The sequence below is a fragment of the Macrotis lagotis genome, chromosome 4 (genome assembly GCF_037893015.1).
Source record: "Macrotis lagotis isolate mMagLag1 chromosome 4, bilby.v1.9.chrom.fasta, whole genome shotgun sequence".
Lineage (NCBI taxonomy): Eukaryota > Metazoa > Chordata > Mammalia > Peramelemorphia > Peramelidae > Macrotis > Macrotis lagotis.
The window spans coordinates 142,748,829-142,771,596 of NC_133661.1; the positions used below are offsets into that span (position 1 = coordinate 142,748,829).

Genomic DNA, 22,768 nt, shown 5'->3' on the forward strand with positions numbered 1-22,768 from the left:
TTTTGAAATAAAAATACCAATAAAATACATTTGATTTTTCATTTTAAATTATGATTATTTTAATATTCAAAATTTTCCCTTTTGTTTTACTTATATCTTTAGGCACATAATAAAATCATTTCACTACCCTCTCATTTGATTCTGAGGAAATTCTTATAGGTATTCTTTCATTGAGCTGTAACTTCTTTATGCCTTTTGATTTCATTTATTGTGAATACATAAATATCAATATGGATCTTCTATCTTCTACCTGTACTATGTCAGTTTGTAAGTCTTTGGACAAAGATCATAATTAAAAGTCCCAACAGGTTAGTATTTATATTTGGTCAAAGAATTATGTATGATTCTTAGAACTCTCTTATCCCTTCTCTTCTACTCTACAACATCACATAAGAAGCAGAAGGGGAATGTACAAGATTGGGCCACTTTGCTTTTGCCTCTTCATGGATCACCTGGTGACCAATTCATCACAGGAAAACCCCTAGTAATAGGCACTTCCTACTTAATTAGATTGAACCTTGTATAGCAACACATCATGTATTACTGGGCCAATACTTCTATGCTTTTGAGACAATTCCATACTACATGAGGTATTAGAATTTTTATGGTAGTCCAAAGTCATACATCAAGTTAGTGTCATAAAAATAAGTACCTGCTAAGTCCTAATTGTTCTTCAACTGCACCATTCTGCCTATTAGATCTTTCAAATAATTTGTCAAAGAGCTGTAGGTAATAAAGAATTTTTCAGTTTCTTTATATACTCTCCTAGTGATTTTCTAACTTTTACAGTCTGTGGGCCATATAGGAGACATAAAAGATCCATGCACTACCAGTTGTGAAAATGCATTAAAGCCAATTTTTTAAAATACTAATGTGGGCTATTATGCAGTCCAGAAGCAAAAATATAGCTGCTGTCATATTAAAAACATAAATATCTCTATAAGAGATCATCTAACAGTTACAAGAGTCATTAATTTAGACAAAATAATCCTAACTCCTTTAACTTTTTCTCATGAGTGTTATTTTCCATTTATTTCTTTTGAATACATCCAATTTCTTTCAGTCCTCATTTCAAATCTGGAGACATAATTGAAGGGTACTTTTTTGTTATTCTTTTTTTTTTTTAAGGATTTTGCAAGGCATATGGGGTTAAGTGGCTTGTCCAAGGCCACACAGGTAGGTAATTATTAAGTGTCTGAGACCCTATTTGAACCCAGGTACTCCTGACTCCAGGGCTAGTGCCTTATCCACTGCGCCACCTAGCCGCCCCCCGAAGAGTACTTTAGCAAGGGACTGACTAATGGTTAAACATAGAAGAATTACTCCCACCTTTTCTGCATTACATTTCTATTAATATGTTGCAACATTCATCTGTTGTTGATTGGCATTTAGTTTAAAATCTTTCTGTTATACATTGTGAATTGGGACAAACAGAATAATCAGAACTGAATACATGAACAAAAGTTTAAAATGTTGAGGAGGGAATGTTGGAAGAGATGATATAAATCGTGGAGTGAAATTTGTTATTTTGTCGAATTATACAAATAGGAAGTAAATGTAGGAGTAACAGTTTTATATAAAGACAATCAGAGGCAAATTACTCTATCAAATAATTATAAAAACTGGTGGTTCTACAGAGGTAGTGATATAATATTATCCTCTGGTTCAATGCAACTAAGCCATGTTAAAATCGTGGTCCATAAAAGTCTCATATACAAGTCATCTTGGATGGTATACAAGAACCCATCCTATGTCTGTAATTAGTGTTTTAAACAGGCTATGTAATAATTTAGTGTACTTAATTCCCTCAAGATTGACTAAAGTAACTTTGATACACTTAAGGGACATAGATTTAAATTTAAGACCCTCAAGAAATCACTACAGAAAAGGCCTTTGTATTTTTTGTCTTTCACAAAATAATCAAATCTCCCTTAATTTCTGGGCCTACTTGAAATGCAAGAAATATGAAAATATAGCTTTCTTCAAGACTTGGAGCTTGAGATATAAGTTTGTATCTCCAGGACTATTTAGTACATTGCCCAGCACACAATAGGTGTTCAGTAAATGAAATGAAGTATAATTATTATAATTCCACATAACAGAATATTCTGTTCTCATTAATGCTCACTCATGTCTCCACACAGATGTGAAAAAACCTAATTCTACAAAACCATGATGTTTTCTGAAAATGTGAGGACAGTGATTTTGTCTACTTTATCTTCATTTTGCCTGAGAAGAAAGAGAATTCAGTTATGAGGGAATTTGTGTTGATTTTCCTCCTAGAAACAACTGTGCTGTCATCTTGGCTGCACTTCATTTGTTACTGAAGGAAGGAGAGACTTACTCAGTAATGGAATCCTTACTGAATACAGTCACTATTAGACTGACTCTCTCTCTCTCTCTCTCTCTCTCTCTCTCTCTCTCTCTCTCTCTCTCTCTGTTTCTTTGTCCTTCATGTCTACTTGTCTATTAGTCTCTGTGTCTCTGTCTGAGGGACTATATAAAATCCCTTCCTTCTTTCCTCCTTTATTTTTTCTCTTTCTTCCTCCCTCCATTTCTTTTTTTGTTCCTTCCTTCCTTCCTTCCTTCCTTCCTTCCTTCCTTCCTTCCTTCCTTCCTTCCTTCCTTCCTTCCAGAAAGCTAGGGATTTATCAGAATGATAGAAATTTGTTCCACTGGCAATTCCATGTAAAATTCCCTCCTAAGGAGAGCTTATGTATTGCTGTAAGTATTCTATCAATCTATGGGTTCTTAGTTCTTTGCATGTTCTATGTTTCCTATGGAGGAGAGATAAAGTCTGTTCTCTACCCTAAATGCGCATTATCAGGAGTGCCTATTCAGCAGTCTTATCCTTTTACCAATATCTGTGGAGTCCCGGTCATTCCAGGTATACTCCAGACTTCCTCTGTCATATGTAACATTGGTAAATGCAACACTAAAATTTTCACATTGGAAGTAGCTTCTGCCTGAAGCCTCCCCTCTGTTTGGAGTCCACCTCCTAGAACTTCCTTTAAGGAGGGCAGTCAGGCCTTGCAAACCTCATTCTTCTACAGATTTTATTTTCTTATACCTCCCCCCCCCCCCCAACCTCTGTCTGCTTCCTTTTATAGGTACAGGGAAGAAATCCTTATTAGAATAGAAGCTTCCAAAGGATAGGCATTCTCTTTCTATTTGTATTCTCAACATTTAGCACTGTGTCTGATATATGGAAAGCAGTAAATAAATGCTCATTGAAAATGATTCCTTTGTGGTCCTTGTTAGCTCAGAGATTCAGGGTGTTGTGGGCCATGAGGTTTCAAGAGGTGCTAAATAATGGGGAAACCTAGAAAAAAGCCTAGTGCTTCCACATATCCCCCAAGGACAGAAGGAAGTATTGCCAGATGAAGATGCAGAGGGAATGACTCTGGGCTAGACAATACTGGAGCCAAGATGCAAACATCCAGCATCCCTAAGATGTAGAGCAAAGCCTACAGGCTGCACCATCTGCATAAGCAACAAGGGGAAAATAGGATCAAAGTAGAAGGTAGCCTTAGGGAGGAGGAATCAATGCAAATACATCTCTTCACTTGTATTATTAGTTTTGTGAACTGTCTGGGTCTCAAGGGACGTTAGGACTCATCAGAGGAGAAGGGTGTTTGACTCTCTAGGAATTCTGAGTTCTATGTGAGTTGACCTCAACACTAGGGTGGCACTCGGAATTATAAGGACATTGTAAATAAATTGTTCCTGGGAGAAAGTGAAATCTTGTGATTGCTTATGGATACTAGAGCTTTGCATTTTCTATTTGATCCAGTAAGATCTCTTCCATATTTGGAGAAATCCTGGGTGAGAACATGAACCAGATTTTTTGATGTGTTCACCATACCAAGGTGAACCTGGTCTATAGTAACAGGGCTAAGAGAAAGTAGAGGTAACTGATAAATAGGATATACTAATCAGATGTACAAATAAAATAAATCAATTGAAATGGCATCAGTTTCAACATTCTTTCCCATAACTTATAAATCAAAGGTCTGAACAATTGATCAGGCAACACGGATTACATTAGATAATCAGTGGCATGGCAAACAAATTACCAAAAGTCTGTGACCTTAAATGTTAATAATCAAATGGAAAACTTTTTTAAAGTTATTTTAAAGGATGAGGGTGTTCTCTTTTAATGATTTACAATGACTTTTGAATTGTGGGTTCTTTTTTTCCTAGGAGGAAGGGAGGGAAAAAAAATAAGTCAGTAATGTCTATTCCATACCTAACAATATGGGAAAGTTAAAAATTTGGAATGTGTCTAGAGCAGGCTATGTCACCTCTCCCCTCTCTATGAAACTGATTCATTGTTTTGGAAGGTGTTATAAAAAATGGAAAAGGAAAGGGAAATATTTGTGAAAATCCAATAAAAAGTGACTTTTGAGAAACATACACACATCTATTTTTTTATCCTGTCCAAGTGAACAAGAAGTTTAAAAAAGATACTGTGTGCTAAATGATATGAAGAGAGATGAATCACTGAATAGAGGTTATAGATAAAGAAATAACATTTTCTTTTAACAAAAGTTTTAATATTAAAGTTGCCATGAAATTCATTAAACTTAAAGCCTTTGAAATTTTTAATGACAAAAATTGTTGTTCCATTTACAAAAGTCACTTACCTTGTTTCTCTGGATTACGGACCTGTGATGGTATATCATGGATTTCTAAAGTCCATTCTCCTTCAGCTTTTTCTCCCCAGCAGTGTACAGTCATAAATTCCCAGTTTGTAAATCCATCATTTGAATGATCAAGTAATCTGCAATATGAGATTCAGTTTCAGTAAACAGGTAAACAAACCTAAATTCCAAAGAATAGAATTCCTCATCACTAAAATTATGGGTTAGGATTACTGTTCCAATTTGCGATGGTTAGAATATATTCGTAATGTCTAATCTGGTTATATAGTATAGGCACCCTATCTATGCCTTATAAGGTCATATGCTTTCTTTCCTGGGTATAAACTATATTCCTCATTTTTTATATTGAATTATATTTCCAACCTTAGTTATTTCACAAATATAGATTATTTTTCCTAAGGGAGTCAAGAGAATATGGCTCCCAGACATATGACCTTAACTATGTCAGCAATAACTTCATCTTTGAACAATAGTGAATATAAAATGACACGACTTGGGTGACTAGTTGTCACAGTGCATAGAGCACCGACCCTGGAGTCAGGAGTACCTGAGTTCAAGTCCAGCCTCAGACACTTAATAATTATCTAGCTGTGTGACCTTGGGCAAGTCACTTAACTCCATTTGCCTTGCCAAAAAAAAAACCCTAAAGACTAAAATAACACAACTTAAATAGTATTATCTTCTTAATATTTGCAACTTTTATTTTTTTACTTAGAGTTTGTACCTATAGATCATCTTGACTGTTTTTAAGGAAATAAGTGAAGATATATTTTGGAATGTCTTCAGAATGCTTCCTAACAACATTTTTACTCTAATCACAAGCAACTAAATTTTTTTTAATACTTAAGATTTAAATAAGGAGAAAAAATAGAAAAATAAATATAGTACTTATTATTTTTTACATAAGGTCATGAAAAGTATGATCGTAGATCTAGAGCTAAAAAAGAGACCTTAGAGGGAACCTAGTTCATCCCTGTTCTACCCTCATGTTAAAGATGAGAAATCTGGACCCAGAGATTAAGTTAAATGCCCATATAGTAAGGTGACATAGAGGCTCTAGTGCCAGAGGAACTAGGTTCAAAGCCCATCTTCCATGCTTATGCTACCCATGTGACCTTGGTCAAGTCATTTAACTTACTTGGACCTTAGTTTCCACATGTGAAATGAAGGAGATAGAATAGATGGGCTCTGGGATCCTTTTCAGTTTTCGATTGAAGATTCTGTTACAGGTTTTGGATTTAGGGCTTCCCATTCCAAATTAAATGCTCTTTCCACTGGGTCATATAGCCAATCATAACGGGAGAGGTACACATGAACCTTAAATGAGGTTGCCTAGTACACCCCCTGACATCATAACAGCTATACCTAAATGATTTCAAATAGACAAAAACATGTCCTATTAAAAATATATTCAAAAACCTCCGAAGAAGATTCTTCAGCCTTCCTTAATGATAAAAACAAAGGACAACCATACCACAAGTATAGATGTCATATTAATAAAATGTCATGTTATTATAATAACTATGACTGCAATAATATAAGTGGAATCAGAAGTTTCATCACTCCATAAGTGATATCCATGTGTACTCAACTGACAAAGACATACAGAATAAATTGTTGAGTCAGGCAGATTTGTTTACAGAAAAAGGAGGGATCCTGTTTTAGGATCAAGTCATTGCTACTCAAAATTGCACAGAGTTTGTCTTTAAGGAGCCCAAACCATTGATTCATAAAGATTATGCAACAAATTGTTAGAAACTGTGGAATCTCACAGCTTGCAAAAAGTTAGCATTTATAGAATACCTAGAAAAACATAATCAGTAAGTTAGAATTATATACAAGAAACTTATTTTCATAACCTTACAGGTCACAAACGCCATTTACTACAAATGTAAATTTTCAAAATATTCTGGATACTTCAGAGAAAAAGTTATATTAGAAGCAGAGTATCACTAGAGACAGGACTGTTACCCACAAAGGCCTGGGCAAAAAAAATGAATTCTTTATATGGTTTGCTTGATTTTTCATTCATTCATTCATTCATTCATTCATTCATTCATTTGCTTGCTCATCTATTTTGCTTGTTTGATTAAAACTATTCTCCCCATCCCTCCCAGGCTGGAAGTATGCCAGCTACTCTTGAGACATCTCACTAGTGTTCAGCCCAGTAGCTATAAAGCTCTGACCTGCTTTAATTCCAGCCTGAGCTGGTTCATTCTTTCTTAGGTAACTTAATGCTCCTCTACTCCTGGAGGCTCACTATACTAATGCCAAACAATCTGACAACTGAATGGCATACTCAATGCAGGTCCCAGTCTCAATCTCCCTGGTGGTTGGGATTGCAGGTTTGCACTATAATGCTCTAGATGATCCATAAAAATTTAAGAGCAATATTTTAAGTAAATATTGCCTATCAAATATCCATAATCTCCAAAATATATGGTATAAGAGGTTTTTTTTCTTTAAAAAACACAGAGATCTAATGGAACAAAATTAAAATCATTTGGGAACAGGGCAAGGTGCATGTCATATCTTTTGTCCTATTTGCTCCTATAATTGTCTTTAAGATGCTTTTAATAAGCCTACAGACAGTGAACTTACATATCTAAATCCTTATTTATTAAAAAAAAACCTGTGGAATTTCCTGCAAAATAATCTGTGGAACATTAAATATAAAATAATAGCAGGATGCTAGCTTGTATTTAAGAATATTTCAAAGTTAAGCCTATCCCTCGTCAAAGAAGATGAAAATGAGGTAACAATGAGAGCAAAAATATTAATAGAACACCTAAAAAGCCAAGATCAGGTGGCTAGAAGGATAGGCCAGAAGGTCATTTTTCTTTATCAGCTTACATACTCCAAATCTCTGCACTACAGAAACAAACCTTTATCCAACAAATAGACTATTCTGGAACTGGTATATTACCACAGAAAACTTGTCTACAACCACTGGGATATCATTTAGCTACATAAAAAATTTTGTAAAAAATATTTTAATAGTTAATACTACAATGAGTATTCAATCTCTAAACTGCATGAAATGAAAAAAAATCAAAAATATAGGAACCTAGTGGAAGGATTAAAATCATGAGAAGAAGATTAAGTATACATTATCCCTGAGACCCTGTTTGTTACTGAAGTTGTCCCAGAGATACTTTCAATGAACCTAATAAGATGAAAAGGCAACTAAGTAGTATAGTAGATAGAATGTCAAACCTGGAGTCAGAAAGACTCATCTTTCTGAGTTTAAATTTGACCTCAGACCCTTACTAAGTGATTGGAGAGGTCACTTAACCCTGTTTGCCTCAGTTCAATGGGCTGGAGAAGGAAACAGTAAACCCTTACAGTATCTTTGTCAAAAAAACTCCAAATGGGATCATAAAGAGTTGGACACTACTGAAAAACAAATGAACAACTGAAAAACAAGATGAGTTTACATCCCAATACCCTTAGTCGATTATAAAAAAAGCTATTGTTTTAATCCCCAAAATACTAAATATAAAAGAATAATAGAACTATCAACTTGTCCTCATCCATTTCTATCTTAACTCTGTCAAAAAAGAGAATGAGGTAACAGTGATTATAATCAATAGCTCACATTTACAGTTTTATAGAATACAAAATGCTTTATATGACAATCTATTCCAGAATTTGGCAACTATTTTGGTAAACTCCTTATGGACAGGAGTTGCTTTTTTGCCTCTTTTTGAATTCCCCACTGTGGTTTACCATAGTGCCTAGCATATGTATATGTAAACACTTAAAATATGTTTACCCATTAATTAATTTTCTTCTTTTCTGTTACAAAGGCCATCTGAAAATATAACCTTAAAAGTACAGTGCATTCAGTTTTTATCCTTTCCTCTTTTTTTCTTGAAAGATACCTGAACAGTATCCTAAATATAATACTAGCCTTCACTTTCTTTGAAAAATAATGCTGAATCATTCCTAAGTCTTCTCTTCTTTGGCTAAAAAACTCTAGTTTCCTGATAGTGAGATGTTTCTTCAAGGTCTTGTTTTCCAAGGTCCCTTTGAAAAATAAAATTTATATTATCCAGAGGATATAAAATCTGGACAATCAGAATTATTAAATTCTATAGACTTCTGGTTAAGTATTCATTTGGATTTTTCATAGAAAATAAAAATCAATTAATAATTAACATTTGTTTAGCACCCATGATATAATAAGGCACTGTCTGAATGCAGGGAATACCAAAGGAGGCAAAAGATAATCCCTGCCCTCAAGGAGTTTACAATTTACTGGTGGAAACAACATGCAAACAAATATACACAAAGCAAGCTATATACTGGATAAATTAGTTGTTGTCCAGTTGTTTCAATTATATTCAATTCTACCTGACCCCATTTGGTGTTTTCTTGGCAAAGATACTAAAGAGATTTGCTATTTCCTTCTCCAGCTCAATTTACAGATGAGGAGCTGAGATAAACAGGGTTAAGTGACTTGTTCAGGTAATAAGTCTATGAACTAGTGAGTCTCTAAGGCCATATTTGAATTCAGGAAAATGAGTTTTATTGATCCCAGACCTGACATTCTATTGATTGTGCCACCTAGTTGCTCCCCATACAGGATTAATTAGAAAATAATTAACAGAGGGAAGATATAGTTTTTGCCTTAGAATAATAAAAAAAGAAATTAACTCCTTATCATCTAAGAAACAGCCATAGTGAATCCCTGTTTTCACATATTACTGAACTGGTTCCAATATAATTGAAATGTGGAATGAGTGCATAATCTTTAGAACTGTCAAGATGCCGAAAGGACTGTCAAATTATTTTCAATGGCAGTTTGAAGAAACTGCAGAATTAAGCAAGAAATGAAAGATAGGAGAGAGAGCTATTAATCCAACCAGGATGGAAAAAATTGGCATTATCCTATCTGCCTTGGAAAAAAAATCTTCTCAAGATTCAGAAGACTGATCAACAATCTCAGATCATTTAAGAAAAATGCCTCAACATTTATTACAGAGCTACAAAAGTAGGTGGTACTTCCCAGAAAAATGAACTATTTTAAAATAAAACTGAGAACATCCAATTCCTTTTTTTCATTTTATAATAATTGCCTCAAGGTCAGGAATCAGAATGTGATGCTAAGGATTAAATAGAAAGAAATAAAAACAGAAGAGAGAGGATATAAAAGCAAAGGGAAAGGTAGTGGAGCTGGGAGAATTCTTTTTTTATGCATCATTTGGGAAGGCTACTCTGCGATTGGATGGGATGCTCTTTGGCCTTGATTATACTATTATATGTTTTTACAATAGTGTCTTTCTATAGATGTCTACTTTTCAACTCATCTTCTTAGATTCAGCATCACTTCAAAGAATCTGGTAGACTATAGGATGGTGATTTTTTTTTTAATCCACAGAAATTCTCAAATTTGATCTACTCAGTGATGGAAAGATTTAATTCCTTATCTGTGGCAGGAGTACCCATCCTGAAGAAATCACAGATCTTTGAATCAGTTTTGAAGTAACAAGGAAAATAGGATTTGGGAAATATCATTTGACCCTAAGCACTTCAAGTTTACAGATAAACTAAAGCCTAGAAAGATTAAGTTGCAGTTGTTTTTTCTCCAAGGAATGATGAAGCAAATCCACAGATGAGAGGTTATCTAGCATCAGAGGAAGAAGAGAAGAAAGGTTATGACTAATGGTGGGTGACCTTCCAGCTAAGGAATTCTGAGGCAGCTATTTGTCTGCTTGCTGACAATAAGATAGATCACTATTGCTTTCTTAGAGTTTGTATCCAAAATGTGACGGAAAACCTCTCAAGATTAATCAAAATGGATGAAAACTACCCACTTTGCAAAATTCATATGGACATGGAAGATATTGCTGGAAGGAATCTGGAAAGCATTGTGAAAGATTATTAGTCAATCAATTAATCAATAATTAAGTATTTATTAAGTGCTTACTCTATTCCAGCATTATTTGGATGGGGATAAAAAGACTAAAAAATGAAACCATGTTTTCTCTTAAGACATAATCAAAGTAGTTAAGACATAGGTATAGATACAAAATGTATATAGGTACATTTGTGGGGGAGTTGGGTGGCACAGGGGATGGAGGTCTGGACTTGAAGTTAGAAAGATCTGAGTTCAAATCCAGATTATTAGTTGTATGACCCTGAGCAAGTAACTTAACCCTGTTTGCTTCAGTTTCTTTATTTGTAAAAATGAGTTGGGGAAAGAAATGGCAAACCATGCCAGAATTTTGGCCAAGAAAGCTCTAAATGGGGACATGAAGACTTGAACACTTATGAAAAAACTGAACAACAACAACAAAATTAAGAAATAGAGGCAAGGAGGGAATGAATTCCTAATCAAGGGGATAGCTGAGAATCATGCATGATAAGGAGTCAAGCTAGTTTGGTTGGAATTGAATGTGTATGAATGTGAATAATTTGTAACAAAGCTAGAAATGCAGGTTGTAAAAAGCTTTAATTGATTCTTGAATAGGGAGCCACTGGAGTTTACAGAACAACTGGAATGTGGAGAGAGTTGAGACAGTGGGATAATCAAGGGGGTAATACAACTGTCTGAGAAAGTAGTAGCTATGTGAAGAGGGAGGGTAGTAGATATAAAGATGGTTGAAGTAGAAATGACAAGATTTAGCTAGATGGGGATTGTCAGAGTGAGAAATTAGGGATTACATATGAGTTTCAACATGGGTGACAGGAAAGACAGAGTTCTGAACTTGTGTTTTAGATGCTTTGGATAGGTATTTGATGACCACAAGGGCACAGATAATGTCATCACTGTTGATCCCTGAAGACAAGGGATAAAGTACAAAGAATCAGATTTAGGAAATGAAGGACTGCCTAAGAAGATAAAAAAATGAGGTTATCAGTTTCTGGATGATGGTTTTAAGATAGAAACAGTCATTTTTCTAGCAAAGGATGGAGGGTTACTAACAAGAGCTACTCCACAAAACTGTACTCGTGTGGAGTCTTGAAAATCTAATCAAAGAGGCTTTTAGGGGTAAAGGAAAAGGAAAAAAAGGGATCATATATGTATATCCTTCAGTTGAAATACCACAAGAATAGCTAAAATATAGGAAGAAAAGAAGTTTAAGAAACCTGGGAGTTCGCAGGAGACAAAATTCAAGAAAGGAGAAATCACTAAAAATAAGGTTTCAGTAATATTTATGCACAGATGTATCAAGATAAACCGAAGATCCTTCAAAAAGGAGGCTAATTTGATCTCATAAGCATCACAGAGTTTGTGAAGTTAACAACCAAGATTGAACTGTGACTCTCTGGAAGGATATAATTTACTGAAAAGAAACAAAATAGATAAGTTGTGAAGCTGCGTGTGTGTGTGTGTGTGTGTGTGTGTGTGTGTGTGCGCGTGCCTTTTGGGGAGGATTGGGGAATAGGATAGCATTGTATATTAAGAACATACACTCAGTTCTGTGAAGAAATCTTAGAATCAGAAGCAGTGTAATGGAACTTTCCTGTAGAAATGGCCTCATTATTCTAGAATGTCATGGCTGGTTAACTTATTTGGCTAGCTTACAGAGCTAATGAGGCCAAAGGTCATGGGCGTGCCTTCCATCAAGTACTTAAGAATGTGCTAACAAAACTAGGGGTGCTAGAACCACAATATCCATTACTCTTTTTCTTTTTTCTTTCTTTTTTTAAACAATATCCATTCCTAAATGGAGTCAGCTGTTTTGTAAATGTCTGTGTGTGTGTGTGTGTGTGTGTGTGTGTGTGTGTGTGTGTGTGTGTGTAGGGGGGGGTAGCATGTGACTCAGAGAATGAATGTGAATAGATTGGCCCAGCATCATTGACACCTCTGTAAAAACATTTCGGAGCATGTGTTCTCCAGACAATGGGTTAGAAATCTAATCAATATTTGCAAAAGGCATTATATTTGTGGAAAAAAATGGTTAAGTGCAATGTTATTAATTCTTCAAAGGAATACATTCTCCTTTGTGAATTAAGTGACTTAAACTGATTTCTATATGAGATGGGTTAGAGTAGGGTGGTTGTATGGGTTGCTTACCTATATAACAATATTCTGATTCTTTTCTTGGTCACATTCAATACTCCTTTATTAATGGTCGCAAAGTCTGGGGTATATCTTTGATTATTCATCCTTATATTTTCTATCTCTCTTCCTCCCTCTCAAAAGATCACATACTAGATGGAAGAGATCCCAAAGGCCATGTAGTACAAACCTCCCATTTATAGGCCTGAGGTTGTGTAAAAGGTCTAAGGCTTACACCGATTAAGTGGTCTGCCCAAAGTCATACAGGAAAGGAATTATCAGACTTGGTATTTGAACACAAGACCTCTGACTCCAAAACCAGTTCAATGTCCCCTGTTCCTTGCAGACCCTGTCTCCATTTTTCCTAACTTACCTCTCTTTCCCTTTTTGTTTCTCCTCTTCTTCCTCCACTACAGCCTCCCCCCCCACCCTTCTGCCCAACCTAAACATTAGCTGAAGTGAATTCATTCCCAGCTACTTACATATCACACAGTTGCAACAAAACATTTCCAGTTGTTTCTAAATTTCAGAGATGATCCACAGTTTCTAAACTAACCTGCATCCAGTTTAAGCTAAAGCACTCAAAGACTTATTTTTAATCCTAAAAATGGGAAATTTCTCATGTGTCACACTAAAATGTAGTGCTAGTAAGCCCTCAGTGCAAACCTGGCCTCTCACCCCCAAGATAAACAAAGTCTCCAAAATAAACCTTCCCAGTACATTCAAGCTCTAAAATTAAATTAAATGCTGGATAAGAAGAGAAATAAAATGTGACTATGGAGGTTCTCAATTAAAATTCCAAAAGAACATGGCTTAAAAAAATCACTTTAAATGAACATCTCAAGGGCAATTAAACTCATAGAGACTATTGTATATTTTTTTCCACTAAAAATATTCCCTTCTCACCCCCCCCTTGGCAAATTTTCCAAGAAAGAATTTTTAAAAAATAGACTAGGTTTCCAGTACTTTTTAAATAAATGGCATTTGATATATACTAAAAGATTGAAATATATATTTGTAATCATGGATGCATTACACACATACACATATATGGAAATATATATAGAAACAGATATAAACACCTGAAATATGACTATAAAAGGGATGCTTCTAGTTGCTAGGGGGGGAAAAAAAGACAGTGAGAATTTTTGATAGACTGGAAATCATGTGGAAGTTTTACTCCTTTTGTCCTAAGTGACAGTTCTTTTAGGGACATTCTGTACTCAAAACTGCAGCTGTAAATACTGGCTGATACCACACTCCTCACCAGTACAGCTTGAATTTTTACCTCCTTGCCAAAAGTTGAGACTTGGTTCCTGAGGGAGATATCAGGTGAATCTGAAGGTCTCCTCGCCGTGGGTGTGCGATAGAAATCCGGACCACAACGTGCTCTAGAAAAACCACTCGCTGGTCAAAATGGTCTGCACATGCATTTGTCAGGGCTGTTGTACGAAGAGTTTGCTCAATGGGAATAATCCTAGGAGACAGGGACAGGAAAAGGGAGAGGGAGATTGAGAGAGAGAGAGAGAGAGAGAGAGAGGCAGAGAAAATAATGGAGAATTCACTTTACATGAATAGATTAGCAATCTCCACTTATTTTCTATTAAAGAGCTCTCTTGTATTTTATTAATTTCAATTTAAATAAATCAATTTACACTACCAGCCCCTCAACCTTTTTAAAAATTTTTTTGACAATATTCCCCAAACTCTTACTTGTTTCCTTTTTTCCCCCACTAAACAAAATCATTCCTATATACCATACTATTAGTTTTCCCCAGGACCTACTCCTTAACTCATTACCTGCCAGTTAAAACAATCTTCTTAAATGCAATAAATTGTGTCCATTTAAAAAAATGTATTCTCGCATCCATAACACATACCCTTTTCATCACCACAAAAAAGACAAGATCAGAGTTCTTTTGTATCTTTTTTTTTCTCCTTGGTGTTTAGCACAGTGCCTAGCACCAGTAGCTTAATAAATGTTGATTGATTGATTAACATATATTGATTGATTGATTTTTCCACTGATGTGCTTTTTGGTCCTGGGAACTTCCAAGTGATGGGCTCCTTGAATAACACTATGGGAAATACCATTTTTAGGCTTTCTCTCTATCATTTCCTAATTTTATGATTTTAGAGATATCAGAAACAAGCAACAAAAAAGGAACTAAGCAAAAAGTGATGTAACCTACTATGAACTTCCCTACTATAGGAAACAGCACATTAAGTTTTCTCTCTATATAATTTTAGAAGTTTCCTATAGATGTCATCAACAAGAAATAAAGGGATGATCCCAACACAGTGTAGAAAATACAGACAGTGGTGCACTGGTGGACATCCAGAGTGAGAACTATGGTTCCTGAATGCAGACCAAGACATGCTATTTTCACTTTTTGAAACTTGTTTTGTGTTTTTTCTCATGGTTTTTCCCCTTTTGTTGTGTCAAACATGATTGTGCATGCATGACCCATATCAGATTAATAGCTGTCATGGTGAGGGGGGTGAGGAAGGTTAAAAAAATGTGGAACTTGAAATCTTACAAAAAATGAATGTTGAAGTCTATCTTTATATGTAATTGGAAAAAAAATTACAATTTTAAAACAAGAAAAAGCTAAAAAAATACACTGGTGGATCCCATTCAAGAGAGGTAGCATTTAGCCAGGCTTCAATGAGGATAGGCCTGCAGAGTGGAAGCGGGTTAGCATCATTTTGCTGGCAGAGTGAAGAAAACAGTTGCCTAAATGTATGGAAGAAGGATAATGGCTCTTCATCATAGTGACAGTCAGGGTAGTCTTGTGGTGTCCTGAATTCTCATCATGTTGCGTGAATCAACTGTGTCCATCTGAAGGGTCTGGTCAGTTTAATAAGAAGGGGGAGTAGCCTCTGAAGTATCACTAATCTGCTATGTATGGGGAATAGGAATTAAGGAAAAAGGACACAGGGCAGGGCAGTCACCCAGGAGAATTGAGAGCAAGGCAAATTGTTTACAGGTTCAAATAGATATTGCTGTTGTGCAACTTAATTCTGAGGCATTTACTCCTTCTCTTTAGCTTCTACAAATATAAGCCTAAGGCATAATATTTTAGCTGACAGATGATAGGATTATGATACAATCATTGTTTCTATTTTTGAAAGTCTAGTGGTTTGAGAACAATTTCCTTGTCTAGGGGTGTGCCCCACTAGGATATCTCTAAGTGGTGATCATACTTTTCAGAATGTCTTACTAGAAGGTTTGTAATGAAGACATAAATGCACCAGAAGCCTCATGTAAGGGTTGGGTTTTGGAAATATAGGGTCTGTCATTGAAAAATGTATGGCTTAGGTACAAGAAATGGGAGATGCTAAAGAAAAAGAAAAACTGTGATGGGAGGGGAAAGAAAGGACAAAAGACTTGCTGATACTGTTCCTTACTATTCTCTCATGACCTAAGAATCAGCAGGTGGCTGGAGTTTCTATAAAGAAATCATCCTTCCCCAAAGCTGACTAAACCCTCATCTTCTTGGACTTATTTTTCTCTCTTATTAGGAAAATGAAAAGGTAATCTATATCAGAGATGTCAAAGGCAGCCTTGTGGCATTCAGCACCCTTAATTGTTGCCTGTACCAGATTTAAATTAGCTGAAAAACATTTAATAAAATTAATAAAAATACAATAGAACATAGAAAATGTTAATATGTTTTTCTAAGTTAATATTCAGCTAGCTGTAAGGATCTTTATACACAGTTTAGTAGTCCCAATTTCTATTTAAGTTTGACACCACTGATCAACACTATAAGTTCATTGCAGTTTTCACATCCAAACAAGAATCCAAGGGTAGACCAGAATACCAATGACATGAGACTGTTTCCATTGTGCATTATCTAATGCATTTCCCACACAAAATAACTGCTTAAAATTAAATTCAGTCTAAATTCTAGACCTAAATTCTTGTGGCACAAATCCACTTATTCTGCCTGAACATTTCTTTTACATCTTCATAGTTTCTGCATCTTTAACAATCAATTTTGAAAATGAAGAAAGATTGCATTCTTTGCTATATAAACAACCACCACCCACCATCACATTAATAATTCCCCTACCATGTTGTTAATGCACAATTTATTAGAAGGAGCAGTTTTCCTATTATACCCCAGATTTCCCTCTTGGGAGGTTTGTAAGCATATGCTCAGCGGCTCTTAGGAATTACATCGCTTGGCTCCATTTTGCCTTAGTCATAAAAAACAATCAAAATAGTTATAAACAGTGATGTAATTCCCTCTGAGAATCTGTAAATATTTGAAAACATGATTTGCATATACCACCAATTGATTTAGAGATAAATGCTAGCTCCTTTCATTGCCTCCTCCAAAGTTTTACTGCCTTTGTTTGTTGTTGAGTGGTACCCACTATGGCCAATGTAGAACAGACTTGGAAAGAGCTTTGAGATATTCTTAACCCATTGATATGTTGTGCAAATACAGGTAAATAATTTTTCATATATTAAGGGAAAAAAGTGGGGAGGGGGAAGCAGTCAGGAAGGGTATGAAGAAGAAGAAAAAAATCAACCATGCAGTTGTAATCTATTATTTTCAGAAAATTTGGAATCATGGTTTCTATTAAAAACATGGCAATAAAGCAGTTTATACCCAAATTCTTACACTTTTCAAATGCAGAGCACCCTGTGCCAAACTAAAGCACAAACAGAAGCCTTGATATGGCTCAGAAATTGTATGACTAAAGACTGACCAAAGATTCTGGTAATTCTTGTGATATTTACTATCCCACAGACACATTATTTGAATTCAAATGATGATGATGTGAAATTGAATGTTTTAAAGGGATTCAAAAGGGATTCATTTTCCATTTCCCACTCCAAGTTAGAAACTTTAAACAAATAAGCAAACAAGGCAAAACAAAAGTTTCTGGCTAAAAAGTGAATAAATATAACTAATGTCTAACCACAGAGATTCAACTAATGTTAATCTCTAAAGAAAGAACAATCAACCAATTGCAATGAGTACAACATGTATTAGACAGGCAGCCATCTGTGGTAAAAACAACATTAGGCTTAGTCAGGAGGACCCAGGTTCAAATACCACCTCAGACAGTTATTACCTGTAAGATCTTGAACAAGCCACTTCAGCTCCCTAAGGCTCAGTTTCCTCATCTATAAAAAGAGGGGGTTGGGCTCAATTACCTCTAAAGTTCCTTCCAATTCTAATTCTATGATAATATTGTTATCTTTTTAAGTGTTTTATTAACCTTATGAGAGAGGTAGAATGAAATCATGAAACAGATATGGAATTTAGAGTCAGAGGAACTGAGTTTGAACCCCAGTTCTAGCATTTAATACTTATGTGATTGTGGGCAAATCACTTAACCTCTTCAGATCTCAATCTCTTCATCTATAAGATAAAGTAGTTGGATTTGAAGAACTTTAAGGTTCCCTCCCAACTCTAAACTTATGAACTTAGGTAAATGAGACTATCTATGTGTTGGGAACAATTAAAAATCTCCATTTAGTTTTAGAAACACAGATATTGTCACTTATGTGGACTCAGGACAAAGTCTTATGTTACAATACATTTACAATGCTTAATTTCAGAATTTTAGTTGATATTCTTACTTTAATACTTCCAAAGTTCTCAAATTTCAACAGCATGGGTACTCTCTGCACCAATGAAGACTGCAGCCCTTCCTCTCCAAGTTGCTGCAGCCAAATAAAATTCATCATCTTGCCAAGCTTAGCTAGGTTGGTCTTTGGACAATAGACAACAGATTGGGCCAATATTTGAAAGCTAGCCAGCGTGATAGAATTTGCCAAAATCTGTCCTTCACTGGCATAGTCTTTGAGAGCCTAAGGTCACCTCCACACCCATGATGAGGCAAAAGAGTTAGATTTTAGAGAAGGTTCGTTTTTATATAAAATGTCAAATCATGGAACTGAGAAGGCAAAGAGACTGTCGCTTCACTAATTTCTTGGGATAATAAGAAAGATGTATAATTAAAACTTAAAGACACAAATTTCTATAAGGACAGTAATTTCACACTATACATACACATTTAATCTATTAATTTGTATTGTATTGTTCATTAGTTTCTGTCAAAATGCTGTAATCACCAACATTTTTGGTCTCTGGAAATGTTTGAGTTGAAAGACAGGATGCTTATATATGGAAAACCTAAGGAACAAAAAATGGTCTGTATTTGATAATTGGAATAAAAAAGAAGAGCAAGAGGTTCTCCCAAAGCTGGCAATTGCTATGGAAATGCCAGAACCAGCCCTCTTGTGTTTGTGGCAAAGTGGAATAAGGAGTACTTGGATTTTTGAACAAAGAAATTATAGTAGTAGTGCCTTAATGCAGTGAGAAGTTGTATGAAACAGAGGGTAAGAGGTAATGTAACATGATTATAAGTCAATGGGAGTGGTTTATAAGGATGCTGAAGTCAGGATCCTCAGAGTCTGTGAGAAGTTTGTCCAGTTGAAGATCTTTTGTGGGATGGATTTACCCTTGGGGTAAGCCTCAATTTATGGAAAAATAAGGAGAACTGGTACTAAAGCAAAATGGAGGCTGGTATACTCCAAACTTTCACCTCCCTACACAATATATCAACATTTGGGGACTGAGGATATAAGAACCTTATTGGATTCTATATCTGAACACCATATTTCCATGCCAATCATTCTGGAGCTCCAATCCTAGTGGTGATCTTCCCTGAATTAATTTAATCTAGTCTTTGGATAAAAGACATTTCCTTGGTCTTTGCTCAAGAACTACAGTTTTTCTGATTTTTAGGGTCTATGGGAGCTTTTATTTTATTATCAGTCTTCAAGAATCTAGGTTCATTTCCAAGCAATGATGAGACTTCTAAGTAGGACTTCTGTGGAAGGTCAAACCAACTATGCAAATAAAACAGCTCCAAAATAATAGTCTTTGAAGTACTTTATGCTATTGGGGCTATCTTCAGTGACTCAAAGTCAGAAATATTTCTCATGTAAATGGTAAGGACAGACATCAACAACCATCACTTGCTTGGAATCAAAAAGGTCATAGTCCATTTTAACCAAAAAGAAAAAAAGGAAAATGAAGAGGCTCAAATCAGAAACTACATCATAACCCATCAAACAATGAGTTATGCTATACTTAGTCATTAATTTAAAACAACTGGATAATTCAATCATTTTTAATCCTCTTTATTCTTTTGAAGGGGCATTAGTGAGTGATGAGAAATGATTCTGCCTTCCTAACAAAAGCAATTCAATTAGAAGGAAGCTCTAAAACATGAGAGAACAGAAAACCAGGTACCTTGTGTTATGTACAAACAGGGCAGCTAAGTGGCACAGTGGATAGAGCACTTGGCCCTGGAGTTAGGAGGACCTGAGTTCAAATCTGGTCTTAGATCCTTGACCAATACTAGCTGTGTGACCTTGGGCAAGTCACTTAACCCTGGTTTTCTTGCAACCAGGGCCATCTCCAGTTGTTCTGGTTCATATCTAGCTACTGGCCTCAGATTAGTCTGGAGGAGAAAGTGAGGCTGGTGACTTAATACAATCTCCTCTCATTCAAGTTCAGTTCATTTGCTTGTCATGGCATCATCTCCCTGATGTCATGGTCATCTTTGAGATGGAAGGACACAACAACAAACAGCTCCCTGGCCCCCTTTGTGTATAAAACAAGAATCAAGGGCAAAAAAGGAACTCAGTGGGTTATGTAGCCTATCTCTTGATGCTAGTAATATTAATGCCTGATATTATATCAGGGTAGAGTTGTAACTGCTTTTTTTTTTCATTTGGGAATTCCCCACTTAGGAATGATCAATTCTAACTCCTTCAAGTTGCTTACATTTTTGAATCTAGTATGCCTCTCCCTGTCTAATCTGTATAAAATTATTGCATATGACCCTGTCTTAGTGGATCTAGAGAGATCAATAGGCTGACTGTTCTTAAAAGGATCTTAAGCAATATAGGAATAATTCTTCCTTTGCTACTAAATGCCAGAGTTTGATCCCTTTCATACTCTAGTTAATTTCATATCAAATTTAACTTCTCTTCTGTTTTCAGGTTATTTCCAATTGCAAATGAAGAGAATAAGTAGTCAGAAGACTATATAATAACTTTCCAAACTGGGAGACTAGTAAATTACTGTTTGGGTTTGGACTTCCATTTTCCATAAATGTGCTTTCTTCTATTTCTTAAGAAGCAAACATTTATAATGTCAAAAATACAATGCTTCTAAATTTAAAGGGGAAAAATCTCTAAAGATTCACAGCATCCCAGATTCCTTTATGCTTAAACAACAATATATTCAGATAGATGAGGGAAGCATATGGGAAGCATACAACTGGTGAGTCAATGGACCTTGAATAGGCTACTTTATTTCTCTAGTCCCCAGTTTCCTCCTCTGTAAAATGAGAATGTTAAACTAGATGATTTCTAAGTTCTCTTTTTCGTTCAAACTATTTATTATTTTATGATCTTTTATGACCCTTTCTAGCTCTTAACATTTGTCTACTCTCATTTGCTGCCACTCAATATTACCTTAACTTGGCACCTTCAAGGATATGGTGTTACTCTGGTGTGTTTTAGAGGAAAGAATAGAAAAATCAAGGTGTGGCTTCTAGTGCTGACTTTTCCTCTAATAGCTGCTATATGAACTAGGCAAGTCACTTAGTCTTTCCATCTCATTTTCTTCATCCATAAATTAACTAATACAAGCAAAAGGATAAAGTCCCACCTAGCTCTGAAGTTCTATTGTCCTTCTATTTGTCAAATGAATGTTCTGTTCAAGCCCTTCACAAAGGATTCAAAAGAATTACAGGCCATCCTTAACTTACTTTTTCCTTTATTGTTTAAAATCTGTCTATAATTTATTATTCTTTCTTACCTTTGTAAGTACAGACTGCAGAACATAAATTAATCATTCTTTGATGAAAGAGTATCTTTTAGGGCCCTAGAACTCTCAGAAGGGCAATTTTCATTTTATAGTATTGTGAAGTAATATTAATAGCTTAATGGTAATAACTTATATTGACATGTAAGCTATTATTTTTAAAAATGTCTTATGAGACACTGGGTCAGCAAAGATCCAAGACCTGAATAGATGGAGTGTGGAAACTGATCAGTGCTGATAAAAAAATGTATTTGCCAGAATAGTTATGGAGGTGAACAAAAGGGCTTTAAATTTAAAATGAAGGGAGAGAACGAAAATCTTGCATCTTTATCCACCAGCTTTTATAATAGAATTCAGAGCAGGTATTACATAAGATGAAAAATATCAATGGAAAGGAATTGTAATTCACAGAAAATAATAGAAATAGAGGAATAGTAATAAAACGAATGGCTCTAGATATCAATATATAAATATGTAGAATATGAATAATAAACAAGGTAAATTTTATAGATTATAACTCAATGAATTTGATTTCATAGGTACCACTAGGATGGGACTTATAACTGGAGTGTGACCTTGGAAGAACCAACCCTATTCAAAATGAATTTATTACATAAAAAGAATTGTATACTGTACTGTAGTCAGAAGACTATATAATAACTTTCCAAACTGGAAACTGTATACTGAAAAACTTTATTACTCAAAAAAATCTATAAAATGGAGGGGAGAAATGTGAAAAGAATTTGACTAAGGTCAACAAAAGGAGACACAACATTGTGGTGGTAGTAAATCAGAAGCAAAATTGTGGTATGAAGTAGATAAAAGTTCAAGAAATGTATCACAAATCTGGCAGGGAAACAGTATTGTAGAACTGGGAGATTTCAATTACATGGGCACCTGCTTGAACTTTCCCTATGTTAAGCAGAACAGCTAATGAGTTTTTTATCTAATGATAAACCTGGTTCTGGTCAATAAGAAGAAACTTACTACTAAAGTAAATCATGGAAACCTTGAGAGGAAGTGATCACTCTATTAAAAAATTCATAATAGATAATAGAAGTACAGGTTAGATTCTATGGCCTAGAATTCTCTAGGGGAATTTGACGAAAAATGGAGAGGACATTTTGAAGAACAAAATTCTCATGATATAAATAAATGATATCAATTAAGGAAGAAAAGTGAACATAATCCAAAGATATCCATGTGGATACACAGAGTCCTCA

At 35.2% G+C, this 22,768-nt stretch overlaps 1 protein-coding gene across 4 annotated transcripts in view; it reads right to left on the reverse strand.

The window, feature by feature from the left end:
- Nucleotides 1-22,768, reverse strand: part of PCSK6 (proprotein convertase subtilisin/kexin type 6) — a 280,328-nt gene that overhangs the window by 75,997 nt on the left and 181,563 nt on the right. For all 4 annotated transcript variants that reach the window (XM_074234241.1, XM_074234240.1, XM_074234239.1 and 1 more), the window contains 2 exons: nt 13,964-14,152; nt 4,647-4,783 (listed from right to left, as the gene is read on the reverse strand). In XM_074234241.1, coding sequence (XP_074090342.1) covers nt 4,647-4,783; nt 13,964-14,152 — 326 coding nt within the window. The remainder of the gene's footprint in view (nt 1-4,646; nt 4,784-13,963; nt 14,153-22,768) is intronic.